This window comes from Stegodyphus dumicola, chromosome 7, assembly GCF_044657685.1.
Source record: "Stegodyphus dumicola isolate Sdum_Otavi_A_Nest chromosome 7, ASM4465768v1".
Lineage (NCBI taxonomy): Eukaryota > Metazoa > Arthropoda > Arachnida > Araneae > Eresidae > Stegodyphus > Stegodyphus dumicola.
The window spans coordinates 209,603,101-209,623,244 of record NC_140774.1 but is presented as its reverse complement, the minus strand read 5'-3'; the positions used below and the strand labels follow the sequence as shown (position 1 = coordinate 209,623,244).

The 20,144-nt window shown below is 31.4% G+C and overlaps 1 protein-coding gene across 3 annotated transcripts in view; it reads right to left on the bottom strand.

Moving 5' to 3' along the window:
- The window catches only part of LOC146996629 (uncharacterized), a 42,723-nt gene that overhangs the window by 9,232 nt on the left and 13,347 nt on the right, over positions 1-20,144 (bottom strand). For all 3 annotated transcript variants that reach the window (XM_085821329.1, XM_085821327.1, XM_085821328.1), the window contains exons 2-5: positions 19,293-19,397; positions 10,212-10,296; positions 6,506-6,601; positions 1,246-1,321 (exon numbers count right to left, since the gene is read on the bottom strand). In XM_085821329.1, the coding sequence (XP_085677455.1) occupies positions 1,246-1,321; positions 6,506-6,601; positions 10,212-10,296; positions 19,293-19,397 (362 nt within the window). The remainder of the gene's footprint in view (positions 1-1,245; positions 1,322-6,505; positions 6,602-10,211; positions 10,297-19,292; positions 19,398-20,144) is intronic.

Sequence of the window (20,144 nt, the reverse complement as noted above, 5' to 3'; positions counted from 1 at the left end):
CTGTAATTGTTGAAGATATTGCTAATGAGGATGAAATATTAACTCATCAAGTTCATTATAATTAAATCAAGTTTGAAAAATTGTTAAGACATTTAAACATTCTCCTACAAAAAATGCAGGTATTGAAATTTTGGTCCGAAATTGCAATACCTAATCACGCCTACCTTACTCCACCCTAACCAGTTTAGCCTCTCTCCTCCTACTATTAGGGCTCCTACTTGTAATCTTGAAATTGGTATGGCTGAAAAAATATACGAGGCAGTTCCTGATGCTCTTAAATTTTTTTTTTTAGAAGTTATAGCTACAAATAACCCTAGCTGTGAGTGGATCCACATTTCTACTGATGACACTGCATGTAAGGAAAATACTGGTGCCGGTTGTACTGTGAAGGATATTTTGCGGAATCCTATTCTGTTGATCTGAATGCCTCTAACTTCGACGCAGAGATTTTTGCCACGGGAAAGGCAATTTTAAATCTTCTTGTACCTGATACTAACTTTAGCAAGGCAGTTATATTTGCTCACTCCCGAGTGGGCAGCTGTCTCATACACCTACTGATTACTTTCTTGTTGAAGAGACCAAGATAAATGTATCCAATGCAATGGCTTTTGGCTCGGAGCTTGTTTTTCAATGGATCCCCAGCCACTGGAAATGAAAAAGCCCATCTTCTGCCTAAAAATGGCTGTAGGCTGTAAGCTATCCTGGTGCAGCCCTTGTTTGTCATAAAATCTTGTCGATTAGGTGGATGAGGCTGCGCCCTATTTGTACCCTAGCCACATTATGCTATAATGATTTGATATCTGAATGATAAAAATGCCATATTTCTCACTCTCCAATTAACAGTTTAGTTCTGAGGCAAAGAGGAAAGTGGACCAACTTTTAAATATATAAACTCCTTTCAACTGATAAAGTGTGGAATACTCTTGTATTTTCGCCTATCCCAGTGGACATACCCCGTGCATTCTTTACGGCAAATTTTCAACTCTCGACAGGACATTTTATATAAATACCTGCACCGCACTAGTGTAGTTGCTGATGATGTCCGTCCGGTGAAACCATGGACTTTCTTCATTTGACAACTTGTACTGCACTTCATTTTATGATTTTAATTCTGACAACTTTCCAAAGGCTAAATTTTAATGGGGGCTGCCAGAGGTTTCATGGCAGATATCGCTACTGACTGACATAGGGAAGAGCATCTTAGCTGCATTTAAAAAGAGCATAAAAATGTGTTATCATACTTACTTCGACAGTTCCCATCGTAAAAGGTGACGTCATCAAGAGCAAAGTTTCCATCAGTGGTTTCACCTTCAAATTCAATCTGCATTGAAATAGATAATAATAAACTTGTTAGAGAAGATTTCAATTAAATTCATAGTAAATATATAATGTGCACACCATGCGACTGCCTTGTACTGACTATTGAAATTTTACTTTTTAAAATTCCTACTATCAGCTCACACTCAACCAATATCTTGTGCAAATTTTCAATTGTTAATAAAATACTTTCTATTCATCCACTGAAGTTCAAATACATTTTTTTAAAGTTGTAGTTGATGACACTTGATGTTAATATAATTTTTTCACATATTTAAAATTTTGTTGTATTTTTAAAATATTTCTGTGTTGATCTAAGTAGGAATTGACTTTAGACAATTTTTTTATATTTCTTGTATCCCTGCAATTTCTTTAGACTTATTTCCTCGAATTTCATTAGAAATGCATTTCTGTTACAATCAATCACTTCGCAGCAATGCAAAAGTACATAAACACTTCAAACATCTTCATTCGAAATTGTTAAATACAGAAAAATCTAAAATACCAAATACAGTAAACAACCCAAACAAAGTGAATTTATTGGTTAGCAAGTGTGAAGTGACGCCACTAAGAAAAATCACTCTTCCAAAACTAGAATTATTCGGCGCTTTGCTTGCCGCTCAGTTAGCAAGCAAAGTCAAGGAAATGGTGCATTTAAAAAAAGGCGCTCCTTGGTGTTTTTTGGACGGATTCAAAAATCACTCTGTTGGATTAAGAGGACAACAAAATGATAGAAATCATTTGCTGCCAACAGAGTTAACGAAATACAGGGTTTAAGTGATACCAGTGCCCTGGGAAAGAAAATCTCACAGATCTCAGCAGGAGAGTTGGTGCTGACATTTTATTGAATAGGTAACATTTGGTGGCATGGCCCAGTTTCTGAGAGAAAAGACTGATGTTTCTGTAGACAATAATGACATTCTAATTTTTTTAGATGATTTTTTTGATGAACTAAAGAAAGCCAGTGATCCTAATGATTATTCTCCTACTGTCTTTATTGTTTTTAATCATAGTTCTATAGCTGATATTCTTTCCTTGAGTAATAATTAACTCTATTGTTCATGTTATGTATTTATATTTATCAATAATGTTAAAACTAATGAAAAGCTTACCTGAAAAAAAGGGAAACATTTTAAGATCTACGCAAGTACAAAAGTACGAGTTATTTTCATAATGAAAGGGAAAAACTGTTCCTGATCAGAATTTTCTTTAATTTCTAAAGACAACATTTTAAGTCAAAATACACAAAGTAATACATATAAGATGTACAGCATTTATTTCATAATAATTTGCACTGTTCAGCAGCAAAGTCCTCCTTATAAAACAGAGGTATCCTGCATAATTTTCACCTATTTTAATTTCAAACTAACCTTAAAAAAGTCTGGATTGCTCATTGTTTTTGAGAAATGATTTGTTTTCTATAGAGAAAGCAGTTTTTAAGCAGAAAAGGCACTAACGTGAAGCAAACTGTGTATCTGTTGAATACGAATACTGTTGCATTGCCTTAAATTTATCTTTTACAGAATGGCAATGAAAATATTGTTTACTTTAAATATGAATCTCCTAATTCTGAGGATAAATTTGATCATTTATTTCAATGCATGAAACCGAACTCGCCAGCTTATTAGAAGATTTTGCTCTCTAAAGAGAATTATGGAAAAGCTATTGAGCTTTTTAAATCTTATTTGGCAAGGAAGAGTTTTTAATTGAATATTACATATGTGAAATCAAGTGTATCCGAGTTAAAATGACATGCAAATAGCTATTATTGCAGGAGTTAAAGCAACAAGAATTAGCACAATATTTATAAATTCACAGGACTAGTTTTGAAGGTTTAATATAGAAACTCCTTCTTCAACTGCAGAAGTGCAAATGATGAAGGAAAAAGCAGTAATAAGATTAGGCAATAAGAATGATAAGAAGGATGTCAAGCTGCTGGCACCCTCTACTGATGATGAAAAATGAAAACAGCTGTCAAATAATTTCATTAGAAACTGAGGGTAAAGACAAGACGGATTGGAACTGGGATTGCTAACTAGAACTGAAAGATTTATATCAAAGTGAAATGCCTTTAGAAAATCTAATTTAAATAATCTTAAATAAAATTATTAATAATTAATCTTAAAATAATTTAATAACTTAAAATTTTAGAATATTGCACATGTTTATGGAGCTCAGTAATAATCATATCAATACATAGTATAGTATAGAATACTGTTATTTATGCTGCATTGTTATGAAGAATATTTTATGTAAAGAAGCTGTAAGAAAATTGAAGCACATATGCTTCAATTCAAGGACTAGGAAGGAAGAGGGTACTGAAGGATGATTGCTACATGGGGGGCTGGTTGGGCAAAGCACTCAAGAGCTATCTGCCCAAGATAGAAGAGATGCCTTCTTCCCTTTGTGGAGGGCTTTTTATGGAACACTGGTTCATATACACATTATACATGGGAAAAACTACAAAAACACCCATGCAGCCATGCCCCATCTTCAACGGAATTTGAACTCAAGACCAATTTACCAGTGTTCAGCATTACTTGGCTGCTAGTGGACCCCTACACTGGGGGAAGAGGAAGTTGGAATCATGAGTCTTTCACTAATCAAGCATGTCTGAGACATAGTAGGCCGCCAGATTCGGGCACCACAAAATATCGCAGATCTGGAGTGACAACTGATGAATGCCTGGCAAAATGTGTCGCTGGATGACATTAGGAATCTCTACCACTCCTTGCCTCAACGAATTCAAGCATGCGTTGCCACCAGGGGCGGTTCGACCAACTACAGTCAAAAGTCGTTAATCCGGACTCGTCGGGACTTCGGCGATTCCGGATTATAGATAACCAATTTAAATCTGGTAAAATGGCATGCAGAAATTATAAAATTAAAAATATGAAACCGTAATTAATGAAATAAAGAACAATTATGATATAAAGGGTATCAAAATTTACAAAATAAAAGCTTAATATTTATTTGTTTACTTTATTCATTTCTTCCAACGAGCGCATGCGTAAAGCATACATTACGCATAGTCGAAATTAGAAAATTGCAACCAGAAAACTATTTGATGAGTACTCGTGATATTTATAATGACAAGGAATTTGATTTAAATCATATCAAAGACGGAATACATCGAGATGAAATACTACATTTAGTACGGAATTATAAGCTGAATAAAATAAAAACATCTGCCCTGAAGATAAGGATGGTGCTAATAGATCAACTTCCAGTTCATTGCGCGCCGCGATGTCCCCTCCCCAACCCCCGCAGAGCAGCGTGAAATTGATAAACAGATTTCGGAATGGTTAAGAAACAAAGGTATGCCTTTATCCATTTTTTACAGCAATTCAACTTTTTGTTTCATGGACTTCGAAACATACTTTCTCTTTGTAGATCCTTTACATATTAGTAAATATATATTGGAAATTCTATTTGACATAATCGAAAGTTCAAGCTTACTTTTATAAAATTGCTCTAACAGTCTGCAAAAAATAATAAGCCGTATCCAATTTGAAGATTAAGGAACAATGCAATCTGCAACATTAACTGAATTAGATCATTTTAGCTTAGCTTATACCGTCCGTTATACATTAAACGTGCATGCGTAAACGTATTATGCGCATGCGCACACGCATATTCGCAGCCGTAAAGGTCTTACGCGCACGTGTAAACGCGATGCATGCGCAGAAAGTTTGTAACTTTGAGGTCCGGATTATAGATTATTCCAGATTATGGCTCTCCGAATTAACGACTTTTGACTGTACTATAGAATTTGAACATTCAGTGGGTGACTGTGAGCCATGAACAGGTACTATGACCTTAATTTTTTCATTATTTTATTATCTATGTATGAGCTATATACATATTCAATTTCATCAAAAACAACCACTTCCTCCATGGTGCTTTGATTTTTTTTGCGAAAGAGAATATTTCAGAGTATGAATTACCATTGACTTGTGCTTTGCACTACAGTGTCTGATGGGATTTCTGCACAAACTACTAGAATCTTATCCAAGTGTGTCAAGGTTGCATGGTTAACAACAATACGCTTCATTTTTTACTGTGCCTCATACAAAAAAATCAAGCAGCGTAAGGTGTGAAGAGCATACACGGAACTCAACTGGTTCCCTGCACCCTATCAAAATGTCCTAGTACATTTTGATCCAGGTATGCTATGTAGAGGAGAGGTGTCATCTTGCTGGTAATACCCTATCATTACCACATATTGCAAGAATGGCAAGGAAAATGGAATCACCAAGCAATGTTAAATACTCTTCTCCAGTTACAGTACCTTCAAAACAGAAAGACCCTATGATACCTTAGGAGACAAACCACACCAGGAAAATTCACAGCTTTTCAACAGTAATGTGGAGATTATTTTCAATCCATTACACACAATTATGCGTAGTGACATTTCCATTAAGTTTAAATTGTGCCTCATTTGACTAAGCAATGCTATCCATAAACCCCGAATCGCGTTTAAGCACCTTCTGATCTCGTTCACAAAGCTGTACCCAGCGATTAGGGTTATCATCACTTAGCTGTTGCCCCAGCCTTGGAATGTACCCTAAACTTGCCCTTTTTCAAAATGTATAGCACACTACTAGCACTTACACCACTCTCATGCAAGCCTTGCTTGACGATTGGTTTTGGTGAATGTTGAAACAGTTCCACCACCACAAATGAAGATTCATCACTTGTAGCCATACAAGGTTGGCCTGATTAGCTTTTATGCACATCACACATTGTTCCACGGACCTTAGATTTTTCTTGTACACATGTAATTATTACTCTTGAAAGCGGATTAGTCCCACACTCACACCTCCACTCTCTCTGAACTACAGCAATATTTTCAAACTTTCACTACCACTTAATAACCTGCATCTGCTCTTGAAAGCTCAAACATATGTCTGCTATGTTGATGTTACTTCACTTGACACTAACTGGATTGTACAGCTAGATCAATGACTGCTGTTACCTACTGAGGAAACATAACATTACGTTTTCTTAGAAATTTAATTTTGTAGGTAGGAAAATAAATTTTCTATGACAGTTCAAAGTATGTATACATTTTTCTGATGCACACTGCACATTACATTTAGAAGTTCACCTTGGATATTGCAGAATCTTAGCAGAAATTTTACTTTATTTCCATTTTAAATTTTGCTCGTGAGGATAAAAGACTTACCTTATTTTCATTCCCTGGATCTCTATACAATATTTTTTCAACTTTTCCATTTTGGGCACTTTTGACATAGACAGGAACAGCTTGGTTGGTCAGTTTCTAAATAATAATTTTGATTAATTTCAGAACTTATAAAATATTCAGATTATTCAATTAAAGAGTAAAGGAAAAAGATATACAGAAATATTAAAATCAATCAACATAAAAACATTACCGAGATTTTAATTATAAATCTAAATCACTAAAATTTAAATATAAGGCTTACTTGATTTTCAGAAATGTAAAACATAAATAAGTGCCAACCACCTGCATACAATGACAGGCACAAAGTTTAAAACACCTAGCATGGAAGTATTTTTTAAGAAATGACTCAGTCATTATTTTTAAATAATAAAACTTTTTATTCCTTACCACAAATTATTGAATGCAAATATCAGGGGGGGGGATAACTGCAGCCAAGAAATTTTTTCAAAACTTGAATGTACAAACATTCACTTCAATGGAAGCATTAGTAGAATGCCTGTCTTACATGTACATCACAGACAGTCCATTATATCATACTGAATAGCTTGTATTATCCAGAAATGCTGACCTTACAGAAACACTTAAATAATGCAGAAAAATGGAGTTGGAGGATAAAACATTTTCCAAAAAGGTTGTGGTTTGATGAAAATTTTTCTCTGATCAAAGAAACACAAGTATTTGCATTCGAGCACACTTTTTACAAAATGCAGCATCACACTAAATAGTCAAAAGATGCTTTAATTTCTATTTGCATGAGATCACCTGTGTATGCTGCCCCACAAGATATTACTTCACATATGTCTTTTATAAAGAATATACTAACATCCTCTAACAACAAAATTCAGTTGTTGCAAGTTTTATACATGTGATATGATTCTTCCACAAACGTTTTTGAAAGAGTTATACATTTCATATTATGGTGGTATAACTACGAGGGTATACTTTGAGCTTACATTACTGCAGTGGCTCTCAAGTTTTTTTGCCCCATGCAACTCCAAAACTGAAAAATGCATATACATCTACTTAAATTTAGATTATTTTTAATGTTCTTTTAATTAAACCAAAAGTATAGAAAATGTTGATAAAACTTGAATAAGAGTAATTTTTTATATACATAAACTAAAACAAGTTAAAGAGTAAATGGCTGACCACATCCCACACATGAGCCATGAAAATTTTTCCCCAAGGGGAAATTTCAACCTAGCTGAGAACCCGTGTTATTGGGTATATATATTTCAGCCCATTCCATACATGTCATATATATACATTTTAGGGAAGAAGCATCATAAGTAGAACTTGATGATAGAATTATTTTATTTATTAACAAGTACATAAAACTTGTTAATAAATAAAATAATATGTTAGAATATGGATACATATTAGCTTCAATCATTAAAACATTTGTATAAAAATAAATATGTTGAAACACCAGGAACATTAAACTGCAGTTCTGACAAGATCTTCTCTCGGAATATCTTTCGCTAGTCAAGTCATGAAGAAAGAAAGACCAATCAAAGAGTACCAATGCAAACATTTATAGTGAACTATAGTTTTACAGTATAAAGCTATATGGCTTGTCATATACCTACATATGCATACCCGCAATGGAAAAACTCATCCTTCAGAACATAACTACAAAAAACAGTGTGGAAATTCTACATGCTGGCTGTAATCTCCTATTCCTAGTAATTGTCTCTATAAGGAGATAAACACTAGTTGTGCATACTTATTACATCTGGACTGAAAGACTTCTCCATTTTGGGCACTTTTGACATAGACAGATGTGTTAAATAGCTAGTGCAGTACATATATCTTACGTTCAATTTCACATACATCCATTTCTATCCATTGACCTATAAGCAAAATACATATTGGCCATCTCAGCCTAGTATAATATCATTATACTAGGCTGAGATGACTCAGATGTCATCTCAAGTCAATGACTCAGATGGTAGTAATATTTAATTTATTATTTAACAACACCTTTTAGCACCTTTAGCTGGCATTTCTTGACACATGGTCCAACAAAAGTATGATTTTTTTAGTATTCTGGATATATCAAGGAAATTCAGAACATGGCTTTTGTAATACTTAATCTAGAGGAATAAAAGTAAACAGGCAATTCAGTTTATTATGAAAAACACATATCATAGATAATTCTAGCTGTGTTACAGTAGTTTTCCCTTCCCTATGTTTCGGAAATCTCCACCAACAGAATTAATATTTTCACTTAATTACATATTAACCTGTCATTTACTATTCTTTGGAATTCAGTTTTTTCACATCTGCAGATACAAAAATCTCCTTACTGACTATAAAGTTCTTAATATTTTAGCTTGTGTTGCAACATACAAATGATAAACATAAAGAGGTCAATATTTAATATATGGTTTGATTTAGTTGATTATGGCAAAGCACACTAGGGCTATCTGTCTAAAGGGATGCCATTGTAGAGAACATTTTAAGGGAAACTGGCTCATATACACGTTACACATGAGGAAAATCATGAAAATGCCCAAGCAGCTAGCATGTTCACCTGTAATCAAACCCAGGTCATACCTGCCACTGTTCAGCGATTTTACCGCTCGCCCATTGGTGGGCACATTTAATATACGAAAAAATTCTGAAGTCTTACATATTAACTGTGTTACTGCAAATGAAATTCCAGTTTGCATAGACACCTACATGGTGTGGTTATTAAATAATGAGATTGATCTCTGTCCATAACATACAGTAATGAACAGCTCACATTAGATGAATTCATTAGAGAGAAGAAAAAGACAGCTGTTGCTTTCACTCAAAATCAATCTGAGAGCAGTAATTGAAAGGACAAGGGTGGAAGCTTCCTCATGTCGGATGCTAAAAAGCAAGCAATGGTACCTTTTGAACCTTTTTTTGTTTCAACCTTTTGAAATTTTAAAGAAAAATTTCCAAAGGAAAGGAAAAGTATGGTAGGCCATTATACATTCAGTATAAAGGTGAAATATGCTGTTTTGTATACATCTAAAAATAAATAAAAATTGATTTTTCTTGAAACTTTTATGTTGGTCATTTAAAAAAAAAATTGGAGTTGGGGGGAGGGTAAAGTAAACAAAAAATAAAATATGGAAGAAAATATGCACATTCAGATTTTATCACCAGCTTTTTTTCCCTTGTAAACCAGTGATTTTATCACTAAGATTTTAAAAACCTCAACAAATTAATTCAAATAACATACACAACTATGTTCACTCCACCTTCTAATATTACAAGAAACATATATATTACTAGAACTTGAAGCTCTTGCTCATTTTTTAAAGTTGTGCATTATTCTTTTGCAAACATGGAAATTAAAACTTTTTTTACAACTATGTAAAACTCAAACTAAATTGGCAAGTTCAATGTTACTTGTAGATTCCTTCAATTTTAGAAAATAATATATACTAAGATACCTGTTAACGAATTTGAATATTCTATTTGCATGACTAACTATAAACTACAAAAATTTGTGTCTCAGATATTTTAGAGGAATATTACTGCAAAATATGTAACTGTAAGATTATACATATTATAACTCTAATACATAACAACAGCTAGTAGAAGTACAGAATAAACAATGTTTAGCTATCTTGTTATAATTATTTCCATTTATCTAACATATAAATGTTATAATTACTATGCAAACTTATTTTTCTGAAGAAATTACCTGTATTGCATCTTTGGTATCTAGGCAAAAATTACAGTCTCCAAAAATAAAGAATGGTACTTTCTCATATTGGTCAGTAGAAAACCTGTAATATATCAGTTTTATAACTTGTAATATATCATTATCTAAAATAGATACTTTAAAAAAAAAAAAAAAAAAAAAGCATTCAAGACAAATTGCAAAACACCTATGAGATAATATTACAACAACTTTTTTAGTGTAACACAGTCTTAGAAATTTGAAATAATAACATAAAATTGTATAATAAAATTAAATGCCTCAGCTATAAATATGAAACTGATCAATTTGTCACAAATTTAAAATAACTATATACACAGTAGCATATTTAAAAGAACAAAATGCATAATCCAACTTGATGTAACCTTCAAATATGAACAAATAAAAATAAACAAACATAAAGGATCATAACACTATGCTCAATAACTAATGCTAATATCAGAAATTATTTTTAAATACTCAAGAAAGAATACTGTTCTCCTTTATTTTCAAAAACTTTTTTTTATAATTATATTCTGTATACAAGGGGGGGAACAGCAATGATTGTGTTTATGCAGTCAATATAGAATAAGAACATTCTATTTCCTATATTTTGAATAGCTTGCTCCTTTCATCATTTTTCTATTTTTGTTTATATTTTTTCTATTCTTTTGCAATATCTAAAAACAAAATAAATTACTGGCCCTCATCAAGGGTGGTAAAGTTACAAATAATATTTAATAATTATAAATGAGAGATTAATTAGTCAACAATAAGCATGCTTTATAAAGCCTGCCTGATATGAATGACCATTAAGTTTTTGCAGCTAAATTAAGAAACAGACTTCTTCATGAATTTACCATGCCCCTTGTCAAATACATTTGAAATATCTTTATGTGGATGCACAAACATTTGCGGCATTTCTCTATAATGAACAGTTATTATATACTAAAATAAATTCCAGTACTTACAGAGTAAAACTTATGTTTTCCACAAATTGTACAGAAACTTAATGTAAACTTTCTCCATAAAGCGAATTTCTTCAATGCACAGAATTTAATAAGAAAAACTTGTTTTTGAATGATAATGAAACCGTTTCTTGACTTTTTCCCTTCCCTAGCAATTGAAGTCTGATATTATCCCTAAAAGTCATGAATCAATCCCTGAGGTCATGTCACACACCAACTTCACACAATCCATAAATGTGGAGTAATTTGCATTTCCATGGTCTTTTGAATAAATTAGTCACCTTCACTTCACTTCTTAGCATTTAAAAACACACTTTCAAGAAAATTTATTTCAGCAGTATATCCTACATTTTTATTTGTAATTAAATAAACCTGAACTGCTTCCCTTTTTCTCTTTTTGCTGATTCAAGAAATCTGAAACACTGCCATTCAGAAATTAAAAGGTAATATTTTAATATCATTTGGACTGCATCACTAATAACATTTCCAGATATTTCTATCATTGGAAGAAAGAGAAATATAGTCATAATCATGGGAAAAATTATCGTTTCTTTTTCAAGTGCAGATGTACAATCTAATTCACTAATGGAACTGTATGGTTTTATGTCAGCATCACTTAATCCATGAATGCCTATATCATTTCAATTGCCACAATATCATAGGTTAAATTAATTATGATTAACTTTTTGCTTTTAATTATGCTTTAACAGGTTCAGCATTACTACTATGCCCAAGACATTATTATTTAATTAAAAAGCATTATTATTTAATTAAATACTTATATGCATATCTATGAAGAATCCGAGATTTTCTTCAAATGTAATTAGTCAAACAATTTTTCAGCACGAAATTTTTCATAGTCCTTTCAATTCAGACAAACTTTGATGAGCATCCTTGAACTGAAGGGATTAAGAAGTCCCTTCAATTCAGCTCATTAAAATTTGATTGAATGCAAGGTTTTTTAATCTGCAGATTTTATAGGTGTTATGTCTTATGAAATACTCACCAGCTAACTACCCAAATGAATGAGCTATTTGGCATTCTATAATATTAAGAATATATGATAATTTTCCTCCTGAAAATGATCTTCTGGAAAATCTATTTAAACATTTAAGAATATATTTCAATAGTTAATAACTTCAAACCTCTGAAATAAAACTTTATATATTTGCTTTCCTTACAGTATGGTATTTAGATAAATTAACTATCTTCCTTGTAGAATGTATAAGTTATCTTTTTCATAATATGTTATTCTTAGTCCTAGAATCTTTCAAAAAATATGGGATTATCATATGTGAGGCCAATTAACTTGTAAGGATTTTATGTTTTACTAAAGTTTATTTTATTTTAAAACTTTAGTGTCTTCTCTTATTTTCCACTTCCGGCCAGAATAAACGCGGTTAGTTTTAGTATGCAAATTGAGCTTGCAAACTATTAAGTATTTAAGTTGTGGCTTTTAGCCAAGAAGGAGTTAAGAGAGAGAGAGAGACTTCTCGCCACCTTATTTCATGCACGCTTTTCAGTCAGTTGCTGTCCACCTTTCAGGCCAGAAATTTAGTCCTCTTGATATTGAAGACATACTGTAGTTTTCCCGCATTCTGTGTATTACATACGTAAAGACCTAAAAGGCCAATCTTAGTGATACTAGTCTTTGTATAGTATTTGAGTTTAGCTCTTATTTAAATTTAGTTAGTTTGAAGTTCTTATTTTTTTAGTTCAGTTCAGACCACAAGTACTGGTCTTTGTATCCTGAAGTGTGGGAGCAGCTGCAAACCATGAAGAATAAAGGGTAATTAAATCCTTCCCATCTTTCTCATATCTTCTACAATTTCATCGGACATACTTTAAAGTAAACTCACTATTCTTCTCAGGACACCCACATGTTCGCCAAAGTGATTAGACGAAATAGTGGTCCTGATAAACTGAGCACAATTAAAAACCTTCATAGAAATATATTATTTGCCTCAGAGGCTAAAAAGCACAAAATAATGAGAGTTTGATCTGACTTCTTTATTTCTGAACTGGCTGAGTGAGTGAATTTTTATAAATTCCAACACATCAATAAGTGAGTTTTCTTTACAGAGACCTCCAGAGTGGGCAGACAGCCTTGATGAGATAGCCCATAACAAAATAAATGAACTACATTAATATTCTCTTTCTGATGTTAAAAATTTTCATACTGGCTAATTAGAAACATATGCAGTTACAAAGTTCATTCAATGAAGTTTCAAACAGATTTCTATTTTTATGTACACCTATAAATATCTATTTTATACTTTTCATATATACATGCACATATGTTGGGTTCACAGTTTAGACACTAAAGCACAGTACCAGCAAATAATAATATTTAAATGAATCACTAACAGCTCTTATATGAGAATATTTCATCAATCAGAGGCCAAGCAATTAAATCCACTGAATTCTAATAGTTTATACTGGATTTGGCTTCTGGCATACAGGCTGATGTTTTCCATAAATAATGTATGTGAATACATAGCAGTTTTTCTTAGAAAGCATCCCTTCCAAGACAAATAACAAACAATAATTATTGCCACAAACACCTAAGAATCTAATTAGAATATTTCTCAAATATATTGCAAACTGGCATTATCAGAGATGAAATTTATTGATTATTCTTTTCAAAAATACCAAAACCTGCAAGATAACCCAAATATATAAAAAAAAGGGGGGAGGCTTTTTATACCCATTACTGTACATAACAAAGTAACTAAATTCAGCAGGCGCAAGAGCTCAGTGAATAACTGCTTTTCAAACTGGAGGTAGAATTTTCTTGCCTCTCTGAAGCAAATCAATTTAAGAATATTTTCTATGCCGCACTCACAGTTCACTTAATCCTAGAAAACAACATAGCTGATTGCTCACTAGAGTGTCAGCAAAACATCCATACTGTACATGATATGGATATAGATAAATAAACAATATATACAAAGTTAAGTTGCAATTGGATATATAACATATCATTGAGTTGCAATTGGATAGTGGATCCTCTCTCACAGCATTGCCCAAAACAAGTCTCTATCATTTGTTAAACAGGTTTTAACTCAATAGTATGTCCAATGAGCTTTGCTTGAAATTTAATCTGCAAGTGAAATATCTTTAAAATGAAAGGTGGTCTTCCTGAAAGATACAATTCAAATTTGAGAATTTGGCCAGAATACATAATTAATGGAAATATAACTGTTTAAAAACTAATGTTTTTGTGTCAACACTGAAAACAAATATTTCTGAAAGAAGGAAATTAGAAGAATGAACAACTGCAGAAAATCCATTTCAGAGAAGTTGCATGTTCAAAGCAAAATATCTGAATGTTCAAACCGTATTTTATTAAAAATTTTCAGGCAGTGTAGCACATCAAGTAGTTAAGCAAATGGGCCTATGTAAACTGAAAAGGGCCAAGATACAACTTTGTGGATGTATGCAAAAGATGATTATTTTTTCACTGAAGGGCTGTATAAATTTACATATGTCACAGAATGTTATATCGTAAATTGAAAACCCAAAGATGTCTCAGCCAAATGATTAAGAATTTATCCAAAGTTCAACAATCAAGTAAAAAACATTTATACCATCTAAAATCATTTACAATGTTGATGAAACTAGTCATTTCTTTCTTCTCCAGTTTTTAAAATACCTCACCTCTGAAGACCTTCAGTATCACGGTGAAAATCCCTTCACTATTTTATAATGAGCAAATAAGGAAAAAATAGAAGACTACTCTTAAGAATGTTACAAAAACCAAGATGTTTCACAACTACTGACAATATGCAGCCCAAAAAAGTGAATGACAGCAGACATATTTGTAGAATGTGTCAAAAAAATTGGCAAAGTATTAAAAACTCAAAAATAATTTTTGTGAATTCTTTTTTTTATATTACACTATTTAATTCTTATGATTTAAAAAATGAAATATTTAAACTTATTCTGAAATACGCATAACATTTTAACAAACTTAAAAGTAAAAATGTAATAATATATAAAAAGTCACAATAACAAATTGTTTAAAGACAAGGCAATGAAAAACCGCATAAACAATATATGCATCTCCTCCTAAATTAAAATTCTATTATCATCTTTTTCATTTATATATTCTTCCAAAACGGCTCACTGAAAGACGTACGAATTGTGCTTACTATATTTCCTTTTTTTAAGACATCTAGTTTTTAAATGCATCATGGTGTACACTGGTTCACAAAGCACTCTTTAAAAGGAAATGCAGTTAAAATAAATAAAAAACACTGAAAAATTTATATTAATAAATACTTAAAAGTACACAATCCAAATGTATAAAATTTAATTTTTTACATAATTATTTAAAGGAATATAATTCAGTAATATATCTAAAGCAATTCAGTAAAATTTGAAAAGGGAATAAATTTCAACAGTGATTAAAAAATGTAATATATGGCAAAAATATTTCTACGAAAGAAGAACTGAGACTTCGGCAGATTAAGAATGAAAAGAAAAGTGAAATATGTTGCCAAAAACTAGGAAGTTCTCCAAGTGAATTACTCTTGGCACAATGTAAAAAAAGTGAGCAAAACTTAATTCTCAAATTTTTCCTTAAATTTCTGATCACAATTTATAAAATTCGATATTTGAATACATAAGTTGAGTCTTAGAACTGAAATATGGAAAAAAATTGCCATGCTTTTTCAGAAAAATTCCAATTTTATGTCAGAATAAGTATATTAGAATAACACTCCATATAAATATATCTTATGTTATCAAATATATATCTTATGTTATGCTTTCAAGACATAAAAAATGCAAGCTGAATTTCAGCAACTGGCCGAGTAGAATGGAAGATACAGAATTGCTTCCCCGCCTTCTTTTTTTTCCTTGATTCAGTTATACCTGAAAATGCCCTGCTAAGCTTATAGTTAGACACTCTTTCCATGCATCAGAATCCTTTACATGGAGAAAAGCACTTCCCTCACCCAAGTTTCATGAAAACATGCAATATAGCATGAATATAAATTCTGGACCAAGGCATCTCTAAAATATATGACAGGACATTTCTGTACGAATGACTATAATACTACAATAGAACACACCCTCCCAACACCTAGAACAACTCCCAATATCACTTCAATGTCAGCAATCAAATTTCTCAGAAGCTTTGCATGTAATCTCTACTTCAGCTGAAAATGTTTTAATTTTAGTGAAATTTATTCAGCAAAATTTACTTAAAGCTGATTATTTGCATTTACAGAAAAATATGGTTAAACATTAAATTTAACTTTTTAGAGCAGAAAAACAGACAATTGAAATTTCATAAAACAAATAATTTTCATTTATTTTAATACTATAATATTTAGATAGATGTAATATTAATTTAACAAATATAAACATATAGATACTGTATTTAAAATTTACATATTTATAAACATGGTATATACTTTACACATGCCACTTTCTCAAAAAAGAGGCAATTTTTATACCATTTTCATTGCAATTCGCATGTTAATTTCCTTGGATAGATTACACATATTAGATGCTTTAACACATAATTTAAGTGCAATTTTGTCTTTGAAACTTTAAACCTTGTGGTTTGGTAAATGATTGAAATGTTTATAACTGCAAGATTTAAAATGCTTGTAAAATGTATGGATTGACAATCATACTGATAATGCTTTTATGAAATACTTGTAAAAACAATGATCTGAACAATGTTTGGTCTTTATGGCCGAAATTCAATTGTTTTAGAATTGTTTCTTTATTATGAGTAACTAAAATGCTTCAATTTAAGATTATCATTACCATAATGTTGCTAATATAATGCCAATACAAGTAACCCTCGTATAACACAGTAGATAGGTTCCTAGAAAATGCCGTGTTGTGTGAAATCATGTTGTACGAGACCCAGAGCCAATATAAAAAGGGGCCAACACACAACAAAGAATATTACATATTTTAATTTAATACAACTTTAGTGTAATAAATTTCTTCTTTGTCATTACTCAGTATAATCAACAGAGAGTGTTTTTTCAGTGGAATGAGATCGCTTTCACTTTCATTATTTCTTTCTTCATTTAAAGTTCTGCCATTTTCTTCCATCTTTACAAAATCCGTAATTTTACTTTGCTTACTAGTTCTTACCCGGTCATTTTAAATTTCTCGATATAGGGCTAGACATTAATTTAGAAGTCAAACAACAAAAATCAGTATTATGTTTTCAAATTTTCACAGGACTAGTTTCGATGGTTTTACCAAACCATCATCCTCATTTGCAAAAGTGCAAATGAACAAGATAAGATTATTAGATAAGATGAGATAAGAAAGACTGAACATGAGTTAAGCTACCGGCGACATCTATTGATGAAATGAGAACTAAAACAATTTCTTTAAAGACAATCTAATCTTATCCCTGTTGTATATTGTTATAGGGTTCTTGCAATTTATGAATCGTGTTACAGCGAAACCGTGTTACAGGATGCTGTGTTGAAGAAGGACTACTTGTACTTCTACACTGCTATGTGTCTGATAAATAAATAAAAATAAAAAATAAATAAATAAATAAATAAAAATAAATAAATAAATAAAATATGCTTCCAGCTTTTTAAATTATCTAAAATTTTTCTTCAAATAGTATTCATATTTCTTAACAAGCTGTTTTATACTTATCAGTTATTTTACTCAATGTATGATGTTATAAAATTATCAACTGACACAATATGTTCTATTAACAAGTCTTAGTTCTGCATGCTTCACCTGCCATAGCCTTCAGATTTAGAATTTTCTTCTCTAATAAAAGAAGGCAATCAAAATGCATATTTTATTTCTAAAACAGCAACTAATCAAAACATTTCACCAAATTCATATTTGACATTTGAAAGGGTTTAAATGAGCACTGTACTTTACTTAGAAATAATTGCATAATGCAATGATTTTTACAATAGTAGCTACAAGATTAACCCATTTTTCACTGAGAATGAAGAAAAGTAACTTATATTAATATCAGAAACATGAAAGAAGGTGAACTGCATGTCACATTGGGATTTATTTTCATCTAACCAATGAAGAAAAAGTACACACTTTTGGAATTCTACAAGATGTTAAAATTATACCATTAGATATCCTACATGAAACAAATCATAGACTTCCTTCAACTTCAAACACAAAAATTCTATTCATTCCTTGAGCAAATTGGTTAAAAGTCACCTACAATTAATAAAATTAAAAAATATGCATGAAAGATACAAAGGCGGAGACACAACTGAGTGTCAAAATAACACACCCATTCAAAATAATGCTTGCCTGTTGCATCCCTCAGACAACCAAACTGATCCCTTCACTTGATGTTACAATGAATATATTCACTAAAGAAAGAAAAGTTCAGATTGAGCCGGAGACTAGCAAACAGACAATAATGAATTTCTTTCTACTGAGGTGGCTTAAGCTCTGAAAATTATTACCTGCCAGATATCATTGCATGAAACTATAAAGATAATGCAAGCCACATCATGCAGGTTACGAACTTTTAGCAAGCACCTCTTAGTGGCTAGCATCGAACTGTTCCTAAACCTAGAAGGCTTCTCTGAATCCTGGAAATAATACTGTATGGCTTGTTCAGCACTTTGTGGAGACATCAGTCCATGAATACTCTGCTTTGTCTTATGATTATTTTAACCTTCAACAAGTGGTTAACCTCATCTTCTTTGCAACTGATTAACCTTTTTAACAACAATTCTTCACACAAGGACTGCAAGACAATGAAGCAAGACAAACAGCCCATAGAGATTTCTTAACATGAATTATCATCTGATGATATGTGAAAATACAGATGAGTTCATTTAACTTTTTTACTATGATGAAAAATAATTTTTGCATTTTTGTTGATTTTAACTCTTTATCACGCATTTTCAATAATAATGATTGATTCTCAAATGCCTTTATACAAACAGTGAATGCTTTTCAAACACCACTCAAGGTTTCAGATGATTTTGGTCACCTCAGAGGTAATGTTTAATACCAGTGTTTGTTAATGTTCTCATGCAGTTAGCTGTCTACAAAAGGTGGTCATCACAGGAGAGTTCAGTATATTACAAAGCATTTGGAAAAGAAAAAAAAAAAAAATCTAAAATATACATACCATAAGGTATCTAGAAAAATTAGTAAGTAAAATGAAAAAATATGCTTACTTTTGTAATAAATAACGTAATGCATTTTGCCTAGTTTTACTGTATCTTGACAGAAACTGAAATATAAAAATATTGGTCCAATCATATATCGGATAAGTTTAAAATGAAGTACATTGGTGAATATAAAATAATAGTAATACCAACTGAAAACAAAATAATAGCAATATCAAAAAGAAGTAAACAACAGTAATATCAACAAACAAACAGTTTTTAAAATATGAATCTAATGATTCATATTTTAAAAAGCTTAAATGACAATGAAGCATTACGCTTTCAACATATTACGCAAAATAAAAAAAAAAAAAAAAAAAAAAAAAAAAAAAAACACTTCAAATGACCAGTCACTTTAGCAAAAGCAAATTCAAACACAGTTTTTGTTTTTTTTTTCTGTAAAATTGTTAATTCATAAACTGCAAAAAGCAGACCTAAACATCCACAACAATTTTTTTTAAAGCTTCATTTAAAAAAATATATATTGTTGCGTTCGTACGGGTTCGTTACGAAATGAATGCACAAGCCGATGAAAAATGAACAAAAATTTATTATTATCACAACAAAAATGCTTAATCTTCTCAAATTATCATGCAGTATTACAATATCTCACAGTAGTTATCTTTTAACTACTCAAATGTCCAATAGAACGTAATTCAAAACAGCTAAAGAACGCTAATCCGCGAATTCGCTACAATCAACAAGAGCAGTTTTCTAAACAACAACAAACTAAGCAAGCAACTACTACGAACTGAGATGTTTTCCTCCTTTTATAAGATTTTAAAATCACGCGCTAGAATTTTCCAGTACTT